Source organism: Tribolium madens, unplaced genomic scaffold (assembly GCF_015345945.1).
Source record: "Tribolium madens isolate multiple individuals breed KSU strain unplaced genomic scaffold, Tmad_KSU_1.1 Scaffold_96;HRSCAF=242;Tcas5.2_LG5, whole genome shotgun sequence".
NCBI classification, from domain to species: Eukaryota; Metazoa; Arthropoda; class Insecta; order Coleoptera; family Tenebrionidae; genus Tribolium; species Tribolium madens.
Window position 1 is genome coordinate 6,755,640 of NW_025401068.1, and position 18,112 is coordinate 6,773,751.

The following is an 18,112-nucleotide window of genomic DNA, read 5'->3' on the forward strand; positions in this document are numbered from 1 at the left end:
AGAGTGTTAAAATGAGAAGTACAGTGCCCAACTAGAACTAAGTCAATGTAGAACTGTACAGTAGAAAGTTTTGGAAATAGATGGCTACATAATAAAAAAATACGGTCGCCTCCACGATACACTTATCGTGGTCGCCTCTAGTCGATATTGTCGTAATTTGTATACGTATATCTTTGATGTCTTCACACCACAAATTATTATTATTATACATTTAGGTACTAAATTTTGATTCTAGAATCAGTTTTCAAGATAATCATTTTGTAGATTTTAATCTTCGACTAGGTTGTGTACTATCAGTAGATGAAAAGATCACATACAAACAGGTTATTGATTTAGCGGTGAATTGATAAGCCACTGTTTCTTTAAATATATTTATTGTTGTAATACTATAATAATAACAACTAGTATATAGAAATGGTAGACTGTATACAAAGTACTCAGTTTGAAGGATTAGTATCCAGAAAAAATATTTATACCGATTTGAATACTTAAAATATATCAATTTGATTTAGCCTACAACGCCTTATAAATTCTTGTGCTAAGAAAAATTTATATAATTTCTCATAAACTTCAATAATTTAAAAATTGCACACGAAACGTATAAAAAACGCAATAAATTTCCTAAATTTTTGATAAATATAAATTTCGTTTTTGTTGCATTGACAACAATTAATCTACAAGTACCTAAAAGTCAATATTTCTAAATACACTAGAAATATTTTTAAGTTGGTATAAAATATACAAAAATGTATGAGACAATGGCATTGTGGAGATCTTGTATACGATTATAAAATTGGGGATCATACAAAGTACACTTATTACTATAAATTACTTGAGCCTAACTCGGCGGGAACATTAAAAAAACTATATACAAAAGAAAAAATGAGATGAACAAAAATAAAACAAGAAAATAAATAACTGACTTCAACCCTGTAACTTGTTATATAAAAATTGTTAAATAATTTTGATAAAAAATGGTTATAAAATTTATAAAACACAATTTCGCTATTCTATTTTATAACTATAAGCACCATAAACGTTTTGACATTTCAATGAAATTCACTAAGAGCGAGATATTTACAAAAACTTAAGTGTCTTAACTCACATGGCACATTTAAATTTAAATCACATAGCCATTAGGCAGGGATTGCTGGCAGTATAACGACATATCACTTGAAAAATAAGCAGCACACATACGTCCGACCCCAAAAATAAAATTCTACTAGGATATTGCGAAAGCCATTATATGATATGCGTTTATTTTTCCAAGCCATATTACGAGACGCAGCATCAGTGCATTTTGGGCGTACTCAGATGAGTCGTTTCGCTGCGTTTAGGGGGTGGGGGTGGCGGCCGCTTCCGACCGCTCCCGAACTCATTTCGGACATGAACGGGACTCGTCGCGTATTCCACCACAGTATCAGGGTTGTCCCTGTAAACGTTCTCATAGACATTATTAGGTCCGTAGTGCTCCTGCACCCAATTCGAAACGTTGTGTTCCTTGTAATCTGGGAGCAAAATCGGGGGATCCCGGAACCCCAACACCTCGTGTGGCGTCGTCGTGGGCTCCAGTTTACACTTTTGGGCCACTTGCCATTTTTTTCTCATCACCCTTTGTAAGTCCTTGAGGAAATCCATCGGGGGTTCCACTAGTTTTTTCGGACTTGATAATTTCGTACTGTCGGATCGTTTAGGCGGTGGCGGCTTTTTCGGCAAAGGGGGCACTTCCTGGGGCACCAAATTAAAACTGATCTTCTTTATGGTCTTTTTCGGACTCGAACAGTCTTGGAAGTTGACTTTACGTTGTAAATGGGGAGAGTTTTGCGAATTCTGATTGTAGGAATAAGAATTTCCGGAAGAGCCCGAACTGTTACTCGCTATACTATTGGAGGAAATCTGTCTAGGCAGTGAGGTTTGCCTCAGAGACGACCTCAAACCGTTATTATTATTAAATTGGGGATTCCCCGGGAGAGTGTTGGACTGTCGGTAGTTCGGGGGATTCACATACGCCGGAGGTTGGGGGTACCCATTCGTAGTACCCTCGTTTCTGTCATGGTTCTGTGCCGCAATTTGCACGTATTGGTTCAAACTGAAACTAACAGGAGGGTTTTGCTGGGTTGGAGTACTGCAATTCGACCCCACATTCGACAACGGAGGGCTAAAACAGGGCGTATTCAGCCGGGATTGTGTTGGAGTTTGATCGGGCGACATCGTGGGCGTTCTGTCGGGACTTAACACATTCGTGGGGGTAACGCTGTCTTTTCGTTTTCGGATCGTATTTGTGTCGAGTTCGCCCGGGGGCGGCGGTAGGGACATGAGCGATAATTGACTTCCGGTAAGTTCGGTGCCAGTCATTGGGGGCAGTTCGTTCGGATTAGGTGGTGGCGGGAGGCTGTCCAGCGATAAATTAGAGTTGTACACTTCTGGTGGGGGCGGCGGGAGTTGGTACGAGGGTGAATCAGTGATCACGTCACCGTTGGTTTCCGGTGGTGGAGGTAGAGACGTGATGGAATCGGTCTGAAAAATAAAAATTGGGGTTAAGACGAGTTTGGGGGAATCACGGAACGGCACAAAAGCGACATCTTTTTGAACGAGACAAAATGGCGACGAGGCAAATTTATGGTTAGTTAAGCAATAAGCAAAATAATTTTTTATTGAAAAAAAAAACATGTTCTTTTTTCTAACCCACGGAAAATATCGTACCTAAAGTCGTAAAAATGCAAATATTTTGTGAGATTTTAAGATATGTAAACTATAAAAGATTAAAAGAATTATAAAACAAAGGAGTTTCATGCTTCCATGACTTCAAAGCATCGATAAAATTGTAATGTCGCTGAAAACTCCTGATTTTAAACGTAACAAGCGCCTAAATGTTAAAAAAACTCTTATTTTAATTTATTAAAAATGTATGATACTGTCACCGTTTAAATTTTCTGTGTTTTTAAAGAGAAACTTAAGTTTTAATTAGATTTCTTTTAATTATCTCTATTAGTAAGTATCAAATAAAAGATATGCTTGCTTGCATACATAGATTTTGTGGACTTTTAGTTCACTAAGCTAATTCAAACTTTTTCTAAAGAAGTTATGTGTGTGGCAACATTATCTTTCGCGTTAACAATGCCACTTATAATTGCGTCGTTTTTAAAAATTAATGCACTGGAACAAAGGCGCTTGATATCCGGTGAACCTCTCCTTATTTCCTATCAAACATATCAACAAAAGAGCAAAACAAAAAGCAAAATAAAAAATGAAAACAATACCGTGACAATTTTTAAATCAATGGTTTAGTATAAGTAGGCGGGCGCAAAATTAGCTGCTTTTGCAGCAGGGCCCTCGCCTGTCTGAAGTTATCTCCTGAATTTTCCTTCTTAAAATTGTGGTTAGTCTGTGAAAAATACAAATTTAAACATCTTACCATGCATGAAGGCATCTCCATGTTGGTAGGACTGATGGGACTTCTCACTGACCCACCACTTGGGGGCCTTTCGGCGAAAGGACTGGCCTTTTCCCCAAACGGTGACGCCCTTTCTCTCACTGGAGTCCCACACAAAGGAGTCGAATTTCCACTCCTCGCCCCCATAGACTCAATAGAACCCCTCGCCTTGTACGAATGCTGCCTTTTCAATGTCCCCGAATTGGAGGAATCGTCGGTGGAGTTGCTAGATTTCCGACGACTGTGACGCCGTGTGAGCGTCCCAGAGTTGATAGGACTCGAAGGAAGGGCAGTACCATCAATTTCATCGCGGGTTTCCCCCACCTACACTCAATGATATACCAACATCATATACTATATTTTTTCACCTACCTCTTTCAACTGCCTCGTTATGTTTGTGAGGGGAAGACTAGGCTTCATACTAGGTTTGCGTTTGATGGTACCCATGGGAAACTCGGAATCGAAAGCGTTTTCGCAACTCGAGGGGGCCCCATCTGACATACACCCCGACGAGCTTGAACTACTCGCCCGACTGTGGCGGCCAGAGCTCGCTTCACTAGGAGCTGAGTAGGTCTCGCTTTGGGTACCATACCCAGCTTCACTACTGGGGTACCCCTGCGAGGGGGTGGTGACATTAGATTGGACCGCGATGGAACTCACTGAACAACTCCGGGCATGAGCTAACATGTCGAGGTCTTCTTGAGCGAGTTCGTCCATTAGGGCGCGGTAGTTATCCATGAGCTGTTTGCCGTATTTGGCTATCCTCATACCAACCATCCAACGTTCGAGACTTTGTTGGTCTTCAGCACAAAGATACTTGATGTATTTTGTTGATTTGGGTTCCTGAAGTCGGGGATGTTTAATAGCGAAACAGAAATCAGTCGGGGCCTTGTATTTCTTTTTCCAACCTAAACCAAAGTAGATTTGGTTATTGTCAAATGTGGCCAAGCAGACTAGATCTTTGGCCGACTTGACTTTTTCCTTAGGGAAGTAGTATAGCCCTGAAGCTCTAAGTACAAAATGGTATTTCTTCCAACCCTTCTTGGAGTCGGCTTTGAGATACAGAGGACCTTCAACTTCGGGAACACTTGACGATCCGGTAGAAAAGAATTCCTCCAGAAGCATATTACGCGAATGTTCGTCATAGTCTAAAGAATCTTTCTTATCAGTCATTGATAAGAGGAATTTCTCAGGCTCTAGAAACAGTTTGTTCTTTTCTGGACGTTCGGAGAAGAAAATTTTATTTTTGGAATCGCGGGTCCATACCATCAAGTTATCGACAAGGAGTTCGTGATCTTCATATATCCTTTCTGGAAACAGCAAAATTTACCTTAAATCGTCTTAAAGCCAACAAAGACTTACCCATATACAACTCTGGTAAATGTTCAACTATCGCCCACTTGGGGTCAGCTTCCACATGATTCTTATCCATCAACAACCTTGTAACATACGAACATAACATTTTCTCATCTACTAATAAAGATTTGGCTGAACCATCAGCCGTAAAAACTTTAACAAACAGTTTCTGGATGTTGGCTTCCTTGATTTTCTCCATCGCCATTCGGATCTTCTCTGCCTTGACCCTTGAAGCTTCATCCTGACAAAACAAAACAGTAACACCTGGACCCCCAATGAAAACTTCAAGTTACCTGAAGATTCTGAAGGTGTAGAGTTTGAGGCTTCGACCCGGACCCCCCACTACTCGCCGACGATTCACTCGACAACATCGAAACAGTATCACTAAAAGCGGAATCATTATCTGGCGATTCCGTTCGAACTGAATCAGTCTTTGACATTAAATCGCTCTCCCCGGCGTCCAATTTCAGTCTGGGCCCCTCTGAAGACGACCTGCTGTGCGTCCTAGACATGTGCTGTGACATTTTTTGGTCTGCAACTCCCCTATATTAGAAAAAAAATCCCCCTCCGGATGATAAATACCACCTGAGAGTCGCTTGCTATCCCGTGCATGTCCGATCTCCCTCTCGCACTGCGTTTCAAGGGCGCACAACTCGCCGAGGATGGCGTCCAGGTCTACATCCTGCGAGTCCTGGAGATTGGCCATCGAAAATCGGTAACTGTCGATCCTCGGAGCAGTGATCTCTGAGGTCAACGGACGCAATTGTGTCGAATTGCTGGGGTCCAGACCCTGGAAAAAGGGATTTTATTAATAAAAAAACGCCACGAGCGTCGCTACAGTAACGGAATTGGATGACTTAACAAAACAGGAAGGTGAATTTGCATCAAGCGATACGCTTCCTAAACGGAAAGAAAAGAATTTCATTAAATTTAAATTCAAATTGATTTTTTTTTGATAATTTAGGGATCCGGGTTAAGGTCATTTCACACCCTTGCTTTGCACGCAATTAAATTTTTACGCTCGATGTGTAGAGTAACAAGGAAAAAAAAACAGAAGACGAATTGGCGGTGATTTAGGTCGAAATGTCACGTTTGTGGAAGAAAGTTGATTATGGTTAAAAGGTTGGTACGAGTGTTCCCGTTTGTGAAAAAACCTACTGGTACCACCACCCTCGTGACTCATCATGACACTAATCAGGATAGTAATTGAATCAAGTTGACATCTGCTTTCGAGGGTGAATCACCCCGTTCTAGCCAAGGCCTACTAAACTGACAAAATTTGCATATCATTATAACAAGACAGGTGCATGGAATAAATGTTTCCTTGTGATTACCTTTCCGAATTTCCAAGCCTTGAACATGTCTCACTGTGGCACCCATCTACCACGACTTCCTGATCATGTAATAGTAAAATTTGAAACGTAATCTAGCACAGCACACTCGGAAAATGAACCGGTAAAACGGCATGGACGGAACGGTAGAGATGCTTCCGTGTATGACGTCACACTGCCCGGGATCCTTTCCGCAGCCGCCCGAGTCCTGTCCGGACTAGGACGAGACCGGATCGGCACACGTCGGAGGGGTGAAAAATCCCAAAGCTCGCCGAAATATATGTTGGGGTTGGTTTTTTCGCCGGAAGGGTTGCACGATTGTATCGAGGGGAGAGATTGGAGAAATTCAATTTTGGCACCGATTGTGCTGTTTATAAACTTCCAAGAGGGAGGAGCAAAACTGGGAAAGATTTTACTTGTGACAAAAAATTCATGATGACTGCTTAGCGTCCCCTTATAAATTTTGCTCATTATTATTGGGTTGAAGGGCGAGGGCATTACGGTTAACACCCGGACACGTGTCCGGTCTCGGCCCCTTTAATTAGGAGTGGTTGTCGCGTTGCCGTTGACCCCAGGCGTATGTCAAACATTCGTCACGGTCATTTGATCGAATTTCAGTGGTTTTTTCTGGGGAAGATTCCGGGTGATGTAAGGAAAAGCTTATTTCCGTTTATGTGACAGGGGACGGGGCATTAGCTTTCTATCCGGTCCGTATCTCAGGATAACGTAAAGGATAATCACGTTATAAATTGATCCTGTTAGGGGCCAGGAGCAACACGTTCCCGGATTTAGGACAACAGTCATAAAAAAAACTGGCAAAATGTGAATAGACCTCGCCCATCAGCGTCAAAGTGAATGAATTAGAGTCCGCATGTGCAATTTCAGGGTCAGAATTCCACGTTCCGTGTAAAATCGGTCGATAGCTTGTGGCCGCGTTCCTTTGAATGTGAGTAGTGAAGAGGGTCATCAACCCCCACCACAGGGTCAAGTGTGCCAATCGGATTCGATTACCGCCAAAATGTCGCATCGCATCTGCGTCTAATAATATTTAAATAGAACGTAGCAACATCTGGCTTTGGTAACAATGATCGGCCGGAAGTTGGAAGTCCTAAGGGACGAATTAAAGAACATCCGGTCTATGCACACTTCGATTCGAATGCAACGCTGTGATTAGGAACGGAAATCGCGCGCTTAGAAAAATAAATTCCAACATGAAGCGCGAGGGACGGATCATAAAAGGGTTGCTGTTATTGTCGCCAGAATGACAAACGATATAAAGCAATTTGTTTCAAGGACTCGACGCTTGAGTTGTTGACAGCGGTGTACAACCGCTTTATTGTCGACTTGCTATGAAATTTTGCCCGGAAAGGAGTTTTTATTTATTCACTCTAGTGGCAACAAACAACATGGTTGCCAAAAGAAATGAACACAAAACCATGAACTTCAAACTATAAGAGACGCCTTCAAGTGCCAAGTGCTTAGCACTTTTACTGAATTAACCGGAAATGAATAAAAAACTAATAATCTTATTGGTTGTAAGATATCAGAATGACGTCACTTCCGATCAATTTCATCCACTCGACAAACAGTGGAAATGCATTTTCTCGGTTAGTGCAAAAACGAGGTCTTGCGCAAAATCGATAACAAAAACACCCATAAATTATACTTCAAATAATCCACTTTATTCCTCTGTCACATCAGGTCGTACACTTTTTCAAAAAAAATATATATAATACCTTCTGCTTTGACATTTAAAGTAAAATGTTAAAACAATCGAACAGAAACTTCTGTTAATAAGTATTAAATTTACTTAAAGCTGATCTAGCCAGTAACAAAATTGTCACAGCAACATTTCAACACTCAAACGAGTGTTAAAACAGCACGGCCACGAGTAGAAAACAGAAAACTTAAAATTGTAATGACAAAATAATCATTTTTATTCAAGCGAAGCTTTAAATGTCATGTTTACTATCATAATATATCTCGTTATGTATCTTTGGCGAATTGAAGGCCACCGACGCTATCACCAGTTGCTCCACAAATGCAGTTATAGAAAACAAATGGGCGGATAAATGTCGTGTTATCGATCGTAAATGAAGAGTTTTCCAGTCGGCGGCCCAATGTAATTGCGTTCGTCATCTCGTGAACACCTTTCCATGGCATTAGGGCAATGTACCATAACGACAATAATCGCGTTAAAACCCATGGACGTTGTAACTGAACTCGATTTAATGGTTCAAAGAGTTCGTGGTGTACAGTTGCTACAAGCAAATTGCATTAAAGCAGCAACTGACCTCGCAGGTGCCATCCCGCAAAAGTAAAATTTTGGACTTTAATGAAAAAACTTTCAAACAAGTTGGATGAGAAATTAGCCGCATTTTGTCATTATCCGCTCTAATAACTCCCAATTAATCATGTTTCCTCGAGGAAATCCACCCGACTTATGCAATACCAATGTCGTCGTTGCAAAAACTCGCGTTTCACTTGGACTTTACTCTTGCAAAGACAGCGCCATCAGTCCGGAAAACGCGCCTAATTCCGATCATTTGGCGACTGTAACCCTCCCGAGTTCTATTTTGGTGCGTCGCCAAGACGTCGACCCAAGTCTCTTCTCGCGTTTTGCGCCTTTAAATCAAGAGGCGGCTAATTGGCTACCCACAAACTAATAAAGACCAATTGATATACTCGGACTTAGATAAAGGTCTATTACGATAATTGCCTTGACACCGAATCCGTTGAACCTTGCACAAGAGCGCACATGTTGGCGACACTAGACTCGAACACGCATGGGGTGTGGTGCATGCCTATGCGGGTTACTTTAATTTAATTAAGTGCACCAAGGTGACGAAATGACTGCAAGATCTAAAAGAGGGAAATCGCTGGCGGTTTTAAAGGGTAAATGTCGTAATCAAGACTCCCCTGATGCAGACGGTGAGTCATCGACGAGGGGAACCTGGGGGTGGTTGAGGGATTTTTCGACTGTTTGCTGCAGTAACGGGATATTTACAAGATGGGAGGAGACTATCGATTCTACTTGAGACGGAGTTCTCACCCAAATAGATACATTTTTTAAACAGAGAGTTGTTGTAGTTTTATTATCTCACACAATAACGGATAAGTAATAGGAAGAGATAAGCGTTATCAACAGTGAGTGAGCATGAGTATGAAGTTTGTATTTTTTAAAATTACAAACTACTCAAACATTTAAAAACGGAACATTTCAGGCAATTTCAGCTAAATTTCATAAATTTTTAAGTTTGTACTTACGAAAGATATGCTGCGGATAATTTTTTATTTTGCTAATTTCTTTGTACATCAGGTTTCAACAACTTTGCTACAAAAATTTCACTTTTTCGTACATTTTGTAACAAAGCAAACTTGAATCGGTTTCTTAATTCACGTGATTTAAGAGTTCTAACATTAAAAAATCCAAGAAATGTTTATTTTCAAAATTAGCAAATTTAAAATAAATTTGAATAAAAAAAATCTAGTGTATTCTACAAACATTAATGTAAAATTCTATCACCAACGCAAACAAACGTTCCCCCCAAAAATTGGCACCGTAATCTGACTTTTTGAAGCGGAATAATTTATTTTTCTTTTGAACAACTAAGGAGATTTCAAGCTGAAACCATATCATAACTATATATCACTGCATCTAAGGTCACATGATCCTATTTCTAGCTCAAAACCACGCAATTTCTGCCATTTAGCAAAAAAGAATAAAATTAATTGCCGCGCTGGGGTAGAAAGTGATCACATTTCAAACAAAATCCGAATAGATTTAATCAAAAGTGAAAGGAAATGATTTTTAGCTTGATGGGCGGTATTGAACTAAGTTTTATTTGAAACAAAGTTAATGCACTTTCTGTATATTAATAGACAGCAGATTTTTTTTTGTGTAAATAATGCGCGTTTATAGTATGCAAGATAAATAAATGAATTAAATTTCCCAGAAAAACTCGCTGCATAAAATAATACCTCCCCAGATGTTTTCCCACAAAGTGTTCCATTTTTTCCTCTGTGCATCCGAAAGAAAACCGAAAACAGGTCTCTGTTTGCGATACTTTCTTTTATGTCTCTCGTTCGTCTTTATTTGTTCAAAATGTTTCTTTGAAAAGGCAGGCTCGTAAAGAACATCTGTCAATGATCTCCCAGCAATTAAAACCTATATCCATTGTTGTCAATTTACACATCTCATCTGGCTTACAAATGTAAATTACAAACACTCATCGCTCATTTAACATAATTACGGACAAGGCATGCACTGGAAAAATATTTGGAGACCCCTTTTCGAGATAAGACACGTCCAAGGGGTCGCTCAGTTTTATTAAAATTGCCTCACACAAAGGAAACAGACGCCCGGCGCCCGATAACGAGTAAATATCGCCATGTTCACGTAAGGTCAATAAAAATAAGTGAAGGAATTCCGGTCGCGACAATAATAGAGTAACTATGTGAAAAAAGGGCAAAAATACCGAATCATCTGAATCCGAATCGTCAGCCCTTCGGCGGGTGGACCTCCTTATCCACGACATAGCACCCTTCACAAGTCACAGCACTAGCACATGTTTCGTTCGGCATTTGTTAACTGACTGAGGCATCATAAGCCACACCGCATGGGTGTTAGTCAGCAGGACCGTCCTCGAGGAAGCTGATTGCGCGATTGTTGATTTTTTCTATTATCACCAACTACCGGGAAAAATTCGAAAATAACGCCTCGAATGACGCTCGCTCATAGCCTTGATCTTTTTTCCAGAGGAAACTCAATTACTAAATCGGATGCGGTTAAAAGCCAGATTATACAAAGTCCGGGTCTGGAATTTGGGGTGCGGGTGTTTGAAGGGGACGCGCTTTTGGATATTTTAAGTCTCGCGTCTGGAGAGGGGAACCGAATCATCACAATTGGAAGACTTGAACATATATTATCCGCGAATGTTCCAGCCTTGGAGGCGGCCAGGTCTTAAGTTCAAAGCGTGGCCATAAAGCGTTTTATGGCCACATGTGTGGACTTACCATGGGCACCTTCGGCGGCAAGACGAAGATCCTCCGCGGTTTGTCCGCCTTCGACAAGCTCAACGAGCGAAAAATTTTGATTTGAGTATTGTTCATCGTGACGATTTTATACTCATCGTTTTTTTCCACCGTTTTTGTGCGAAAACTACCGCCACAAAACATGGTCACTACACCAAACTAGGCCGCATTTAATAATTATTATTACCGGTCTCACGTAACTGTAGTGTGAGCGAAAGAAGGTATTCTTTACGCAGCTGCTGGTCGACTAATGAAAATCTCTTGACCATGTGCTGTTACCTCTCGAACACACCTTACCTGGTCGCAGTGGTCGTAGAAAAACAAGCGAGAGGGAGACAATCCAACCTCGGGGAAACAAGATGGAGGAGGACGGGAAATATCAACGCCTCCATGATTTACGTGCAAGTAAAGGTAGAAAAGCGAAATGCACCATAGATGGAAGGTTTTTGCCCCACGTCGAAGACAAAGATACGAAAAACAGTTGCTGGGCGGCTCGTACCTGTATAAATCCTAATTGAATACAATGAAATGGGGCTTGAGTACAGTCGCCTCCAAGATGAATGAGCTCTGCGTATAAGTTGACTAACAATTTAACCAACGCGATGAATTTCTAATTTTAAATCTCGGTGAAGCAAACGATAAGTTACAGTTCTTGTTATCAATAAATCGGTTTCTTTCAATCAATTATGGCACAGTTTGAGGCGAGAGGGGACCATTGTAACCTTAGGTTCTTTAGGGGAGGTCGCCACCACGCGTGCCGGATCCACTAGACCGTGATTATGACTAATAAAAAACTTGGTCGGCAATTTGGCACTGGAACTACTTCCGAACGATTTGTAGTGACTCACTAGACTCTCAGTTTTATTAGATTTCAGTCTAGACGTTGACAAGTTGACGGCAGCGAAGACAGAACAAAAATAAAAAGATGTGGGTATGCCAAAAAACGATTCGTCACAAAAAAGCCCAAATTCGAGGCGCAAAAATCTACACAGGAGGCCCAAATAAATAAAAAGATATATGTTTTATCAAGATCATAAAAAAATGTCGAATTTTTCGCATAACTTCAATTCAAAATGACCGTAAAACGGGGTTACTTTGACATAGTTTGAGAGGTCTTGTTAATGTAACTCTTTTATTTGTTGCAATATTTTCTTACAAAAAATTAGCATCAGAAATTGATCCTTCTGCTTCAACAAACAAACTTAAAATCATAGTTAAAAAAAAAAATGAAAACTTGGTGTCAAAGATACCCCGACTTCGGACTATTTTGACAGTACCTGTAATTACGTTGAAAAAGTTATGCTAGCCTGGGAGGTACTTTGACACCTTAAAAATATGTAACATATGATGGAAATAAACTTTATTAAACTCATTAAACACAAAACATAAAATATATAATTTGTTTATATTAAAAAAAATTAAATAAGTCTTTTTTGGTATGTTGTGGCTTTTATATAGCATAAAAATAAAAGAAACATAATTTCGGTAGGTACCTGTACTGATTTTACGGTATCAAGTCAAAAATTATACATAATGTCTAATTCAAGCTAGGTCTTTCTTGGTTAACATTTTTGTTATAAATAACTTGTTATTAAATCACACAAAATCATCTATGCAATTGTAAATGAAAAATGTAATGAAATAATAAATAGCTGTTTTACGAAAATACGCAGGTGAATATTAAAGTGGACCTATAATAGAATATTTCACAGATAGTTCACACATTTTTCAAGTTGGATACCCTTTTTCTCTTGTATTTTTCATTTGTGCTTGCGGCCATTTCCTTTTGAGCATTCCAAAATGATTTAAAAGTAAGCGTCAAATACAAATTGTATTAAATTTTTATTGATTTGAATGCATTTATGCGTTTTGTGGCGTCCACAGTAGTGCCACATTAAATCACCATACAATGCGCTCTCCGTGAGTAAATATCCATATTTTATTGGTGCTACAAGATGTGTGGGAGAGGTTTAAAATGTGGGTCACATAACGCTTCTGCCTCGGCCAGAATCGGTAAAAACCTCTTTGCCATAAGCAGTACATTAACAATGAACCGCAGATTTATCCCGCGGCAGTCCATCTAGTAAAAATTGCAAACTTGACGTAACGAGCCGGTTCGCTGACCGGATCTAGGTCCACTTGAGTTGCATCTGCTCGCGCTCACCTGCCACGTGCTAGCATCGTTCTGATTAGTCTCAAAATCGGAGGATTTTTTCCTAGCTTGGAGGAAAAAAGCACGAGCCCTAAACGTGCGCCACCTGTCCCCCCTCCCCCTCTTCGTCTCGTCCGCGATGTCCCAATCTCTTCGGCAGCTGCCGGGCCATATGGACACCGATAGTGGAGCAACATCTGTTCCGGGCCATCGCAGCCACCCTTCCAATTAAGACTCACCTACGAGCGCCGGCTAAGGAAGTGGTGTCAACACTCAGAACACGTTTTTCCCATCTTAACTATAAACGAACGCAAATTATCTAAATTCGATTTGATTTATTCGAGGAGTGTAGGCATAGCGGTGGCACGTGCTCCTGATGGGCTAAGCATAGAAACAAACGTGATTTATGTTGATGTATAGAAATATCGATTCTGGTGTTTAGCTTTGGAAGCCTGGAAGGATAGATAATCGAACTCTTCGGATTTATGACCCTTTAATATGCTTGGCTACCATATCTGATGGTTGCTTGTCATGGGTATCGAAGGTTTAAATTGGAGAGATCAAAGATAGCGTTATTTATGTAATTTATCACTTTTGTTGTAAATTATTGTTTATTTTCCGAGTGGTAACGACGGGAATATAATCGTTTAGTGCACAAAAATAGGGTTCCAGCTTGACTACGAGGTTGTTTACCTTCGAGTGATAAACTAGCCATAAACAATATTTTACTACCTATCATGAGCCTCTTTTCGTGATTAGGCCCGAATAAATCTCAAGCAACCCTAACTAGGGGAGAGCTGATTGTAATGTTGGTCAAATTTTTATCAAAAAATAAAAAAAATATTATGCCCCATAAAAACAACTTTCTTCAATACCATTTTGATTACAATTAAACCAAACAAAATTTACAATTTTTTTAGTGTTACGACCAGATATGATTATGCTTTTTGAATAAAATGTCAAATAACCTGAATGTTAGTCCCACTAGAAATTCATTTGTGGTAGGTAGTTTCAATAAAAAGAGTTGACAATTGCTGTTTTTGATTTATTTTTATAACTATGTTTCTAAACGTGACGAAAGTAAAGAAAAAAAAGAATATTTAATTCGGTACCAACAATTCTTGAATAATGTGAAAGCATAAGTTATAAAAAAAACACCGTCAATATTTGAACACAATAGTACAATTGTAATAGAAGTTTGTTAAATATCAGGTAGGTAGTATTCAAAAAGCAGTATCAAGCAGAAGTAAAGACAAAATTCATAAAAGTCAAAATAGTGTAATTTCTGGTAACAAAAGCCAAACACAAACAAAATTTGCGGGAAATAAACTGCTACCAATTTTCTTATCACAATTTTGAGTTGGTCTCAATATTTTAGAAATCATTTTACTTTTATCGGTTTCTTCATAAGAGATGCATTTCTTTCTAACGACTGAATAGCATATTATCTCGTTTTTAATTTTTTCGATTTTTGTCAAAATTCTGGGCGAGTTTCGGTACCTGTGGCGGTTTATTGCTAATAACTTCAGAATTATTGACACTAGTCCTTTTTGTTTGGTACCGTTGGAAAGCAAATAATTTTTTATCACATAGAAATAAGATGATTATCCTACATCAAATAGTTATCGAGAAAATTGCTGATAAAATCAAAATTATTCAAAATATTAATTCAACTATAACTTTGAAACTATTTTGCACAACGCCAATCTATGTATATCTCAGAACATTTTACATATAATATTATACGTTTTAGGTACAGTTTTGCCGCAATTTACAAGATAAAAAAAGTAAAAATTTGTGAATCTTCTTTAGTTGACAACATCGATAATAATTGTACTCTCCTACATAAGATTCGAAGTCTAATTTGGTTGTTTGTAAAATATAATTTTAGTTTTATTACCTCTACAAAATAATTCTGCCTGATTTTGTTCGCTGCACCACTGTCTCTCGAGTTCAATTTAGGCAACTTTCCCCTACATACTTTTGGTTCATCGTCCGGAACTGTCCATTTTTGCATCGTCTAATCAAAAATTCGTATTCTAACGGTACCGAACAAACGCCGGATGTCATAAATGATAAATCTTCGCATATTTATCGCTAACTGTTGGCAAAACTGGTGTGTGATCTCAGGCCCTCAGCACGTGCCACCCCCAGTATAGAACGTTCGAAGTTCAAAGCCGCGATGCATCTCATCCAAAAACAATCGCCTCTTTGTGTAATTTGTATCCATGCACCTGACTCTTGTTATGCAAAGCACGGCCGCAGGAACCTACGACTATTGATAAAATATTCCGGAGCCGTTTGTTCGCTTCCTGCTACATCCGAGCATCGCTTGCAGTGCTTTTGGGTCATACGCAATGCAACTTTATCACTCAAATCAAGCCGAAATCTCACGCCTCCGTCGGGCCATTTCGCGACCCTGGAGCCATTATTACATTTCCACATGCTTAAGTTTTTTCGCGGCAGATGGCAAACACATTGACTTATAAATATGCGAACGTTTATTCAATTATCCTCACGCCTTATCTGATCTGTTGTAAGATCCACCTGTCTATTTGCATCCGGGGGTGCATATCCGCCCCCCGCCGCACAAATCGGAGACAGGTTTGAGAAGGCAACACCTGGCGCAGGTGCGCACACTTGATTATCACCTAGAATCCAAATTTTGCAGCAATTTGTTACAAAATCCGACAGGACCAGCACCTGTTGTTTAAATCCAAACGTAATTGGCCACTTAAGAAAATTAATTATATGTGACTCTAAATTGGATTTCCAACGAATTTTTAACGAACAGCGCTATCTAGTAGCGAACGACCAAACTCAATCTGGGTATACTGCAGGCGACTTGAGAGCTTCGAAGATTGAACACTAGGCGTCCGCATTTTACTCCGGAAACTCCGGGACTGAATAATGTACAGTTCGGGGGAGGCTCTAAATTCGTGACACGATTTTTGTAATTAGGGTTGAATTGTCCAACATGACGCAATGCGGTTGCTGATTAGACCAATTGGCAAATATTTATGTTGATGTAATTTTAATCGAATTTTTTCTTGTTATCGAGGGTATTGATTGACATATCTAAATAGAATGGTAAAAGTCATATCTTTCTGGAACAAATTGTCGTTAGATAATATTTATTTATTCAGTTATCTCCTAGATACATGTTTACAAGCGATGCAAGATCATACAATGTAAAGTTTAATGCATTTTTCATGTTGCATCTCAGGTGGCTATGGCTGATATAAAATTGCATTTTATAGTCATCGTATCTCAAACCAAAATATATTATGTAATAGTTATAGACAAAACTGGTGTCAAATTAAATTTTTACATTATCACTGAAAAGTTTGCAAAAACATGTTTAGACCAAGGCCTATTCATATAAAAATTGAATTAAATGAACTTAAACATTACAAAAATGATTACAATTTAACATCGTGCCAATTTTCATAAATCACGATACTGGAATAATTATTAACATAATATTTAGGAAATAAAAAATTAAAATGTAAAAAGTTAAATAACTTCTTATGAGACAAGAAAAATCATTTTAAATTACCTATGGTATTGTTAAAACATCAACATGAATAAAGTGCAAATTTATGTTTGAAGATATATTTTAATATTGTTTTTGATAAAAATAAATGCATTCGTTTCTCTTGGCTGTTTAAAATTCCCCTCTATTTTGCATGGGAAATAAATCAGAGTTCCATCTGAATATCATAAAAGTGTAAATTTCCATATCGCGAAAATTACATTTGAATTGAAAAAATCCGCTTATAAATTCCGGCTCGACCACTTATTGTTATCTGTATTTTTCTATTGGCGTTTATAAATTCCGAGTCACTTAACGATTCTAGTGTTCCTCCCCCTCAGAAAGATTTATTCGCCTTGACAGCATCCTTTTCATACATAAAACCCGCATAAATATATCGAAATAATGCCCAAATAACGAAACAGAGCTTTGTAAAAAAGAACTAAACTTCCCTCTGAATTTGTTCCCGAGCTTTTCATCTTTTTCAAACCGAGTCGTATCTTTGTACTCTTTTTTTCTCTCCACACTCGAACTTGAGGAATTTCATTTAATTAAAAAACCGTTTTGATTGATCGCTTTCCGGTACAAATCCAGTTGTCGTCCCATAAAAACCATAAATCAATAGATAAGAATAGACCGTGTCGGGACCTCTTCGATAAATAAACGCCGGTTTAGAGCAAGATGCGGCCGAAGAACATTCATTAGTGGCCGTATCCAACCCCAAATTGCAATTTCACTGTTGCATGCGGTGCAACAAATCTACGTCGGGTTGCTTTTGCCTCAACGAACAAGAATATTGCCTTCGGGGATAATAAAAGTTCGCGGAATGTGCATTTGCAAAAGTTTGCCCATTTTAGAAGAGTTCTTCAGGCGTAAGACTGATCTTATGAGACTCTGATTGATACTTATGGCCGACGCTGGATCCGAGGATGATCCATACCATCGCTCGAGTCAGTTCACAAATCGTTCCATGTGTATAACCAAATACTGGTTTCAATAAGAGTTTTCAACCAAAATAAAGCAATTTGAGCTATTTTCAATCCAATTTTGCGCGATTTTAATACAGATTTAATTCAAAACTAATGTTTTTTTATTAAAATAATTGCTTCAATTCCAATTTTAGACTGAAATAAAGCAATTTGAGCTATTTTCAATTGAATTTTGATCGATTTTAATACAGAATTAATTCGAAATTAATATTTTATAAAAATAATTTCTTCAATCCGAATTTTAGGCTGAAATAAAGCATCAAACTATATCACAAATAATAC

General features: G+C 38.9%; 1 protein-coding gene across 4 annotated transcripts in view; it reads right to left on the reverse strand.

Annotated features, from left to right (window-relative positions):
* Positions 1–357: 357 nt before the first annotated feature.
* The window catches only part of LOC123012958 (ras-associated and pleckstrin homology domains-containing protein 1), a 39,530-nt gene continuing 21,775 nt past the window's right edge, over positions 358–18,112 (reverse strand). Inside the window, exons 1-7 of one of the 4 annotated variants that reach the window (XM_044411205.1) lie at positions 11,137–11,456; positions 5,375–5,579; positions 5,083–5,321; positions 4,796–5,030; positions 3,806–4,743; positions 3,416–3,757; positions 358–2,517 (exon numbers count right to left, since the gene is read on the reverse strand). In XM_044411205.1, coding sequence (XP_044267140.1) covers positions 1,291–2,517; positions 3,416–3,757; positions 3,806–4,743; positions 4,796–5,030; positions 5,083–5,321; positions 5,375–5,579; positions 11,137–11,298 — 3,348 coding nt within the window. In that variant the 5' untranslated portion in view covers positions 11,299–11,456 and the 3' untranslated portion in view covers positions 358–1,290. Of the gene's footprint in view, positions 2,518–3,415; positions 3,758–3,805; positions 4,744–4,795; positions 5,031–5,082; positions 5,322–5,374; positions 5,580–6,123; positions 6,271–10,598; positions 10,740–11,136; positions 11,457–18,112 lie in introns of those variants that run through there. The other 3 variants (XM_044411207.1, XM_044411208.1, XM_044411206.1) reach the window with 3 other exon arrangements.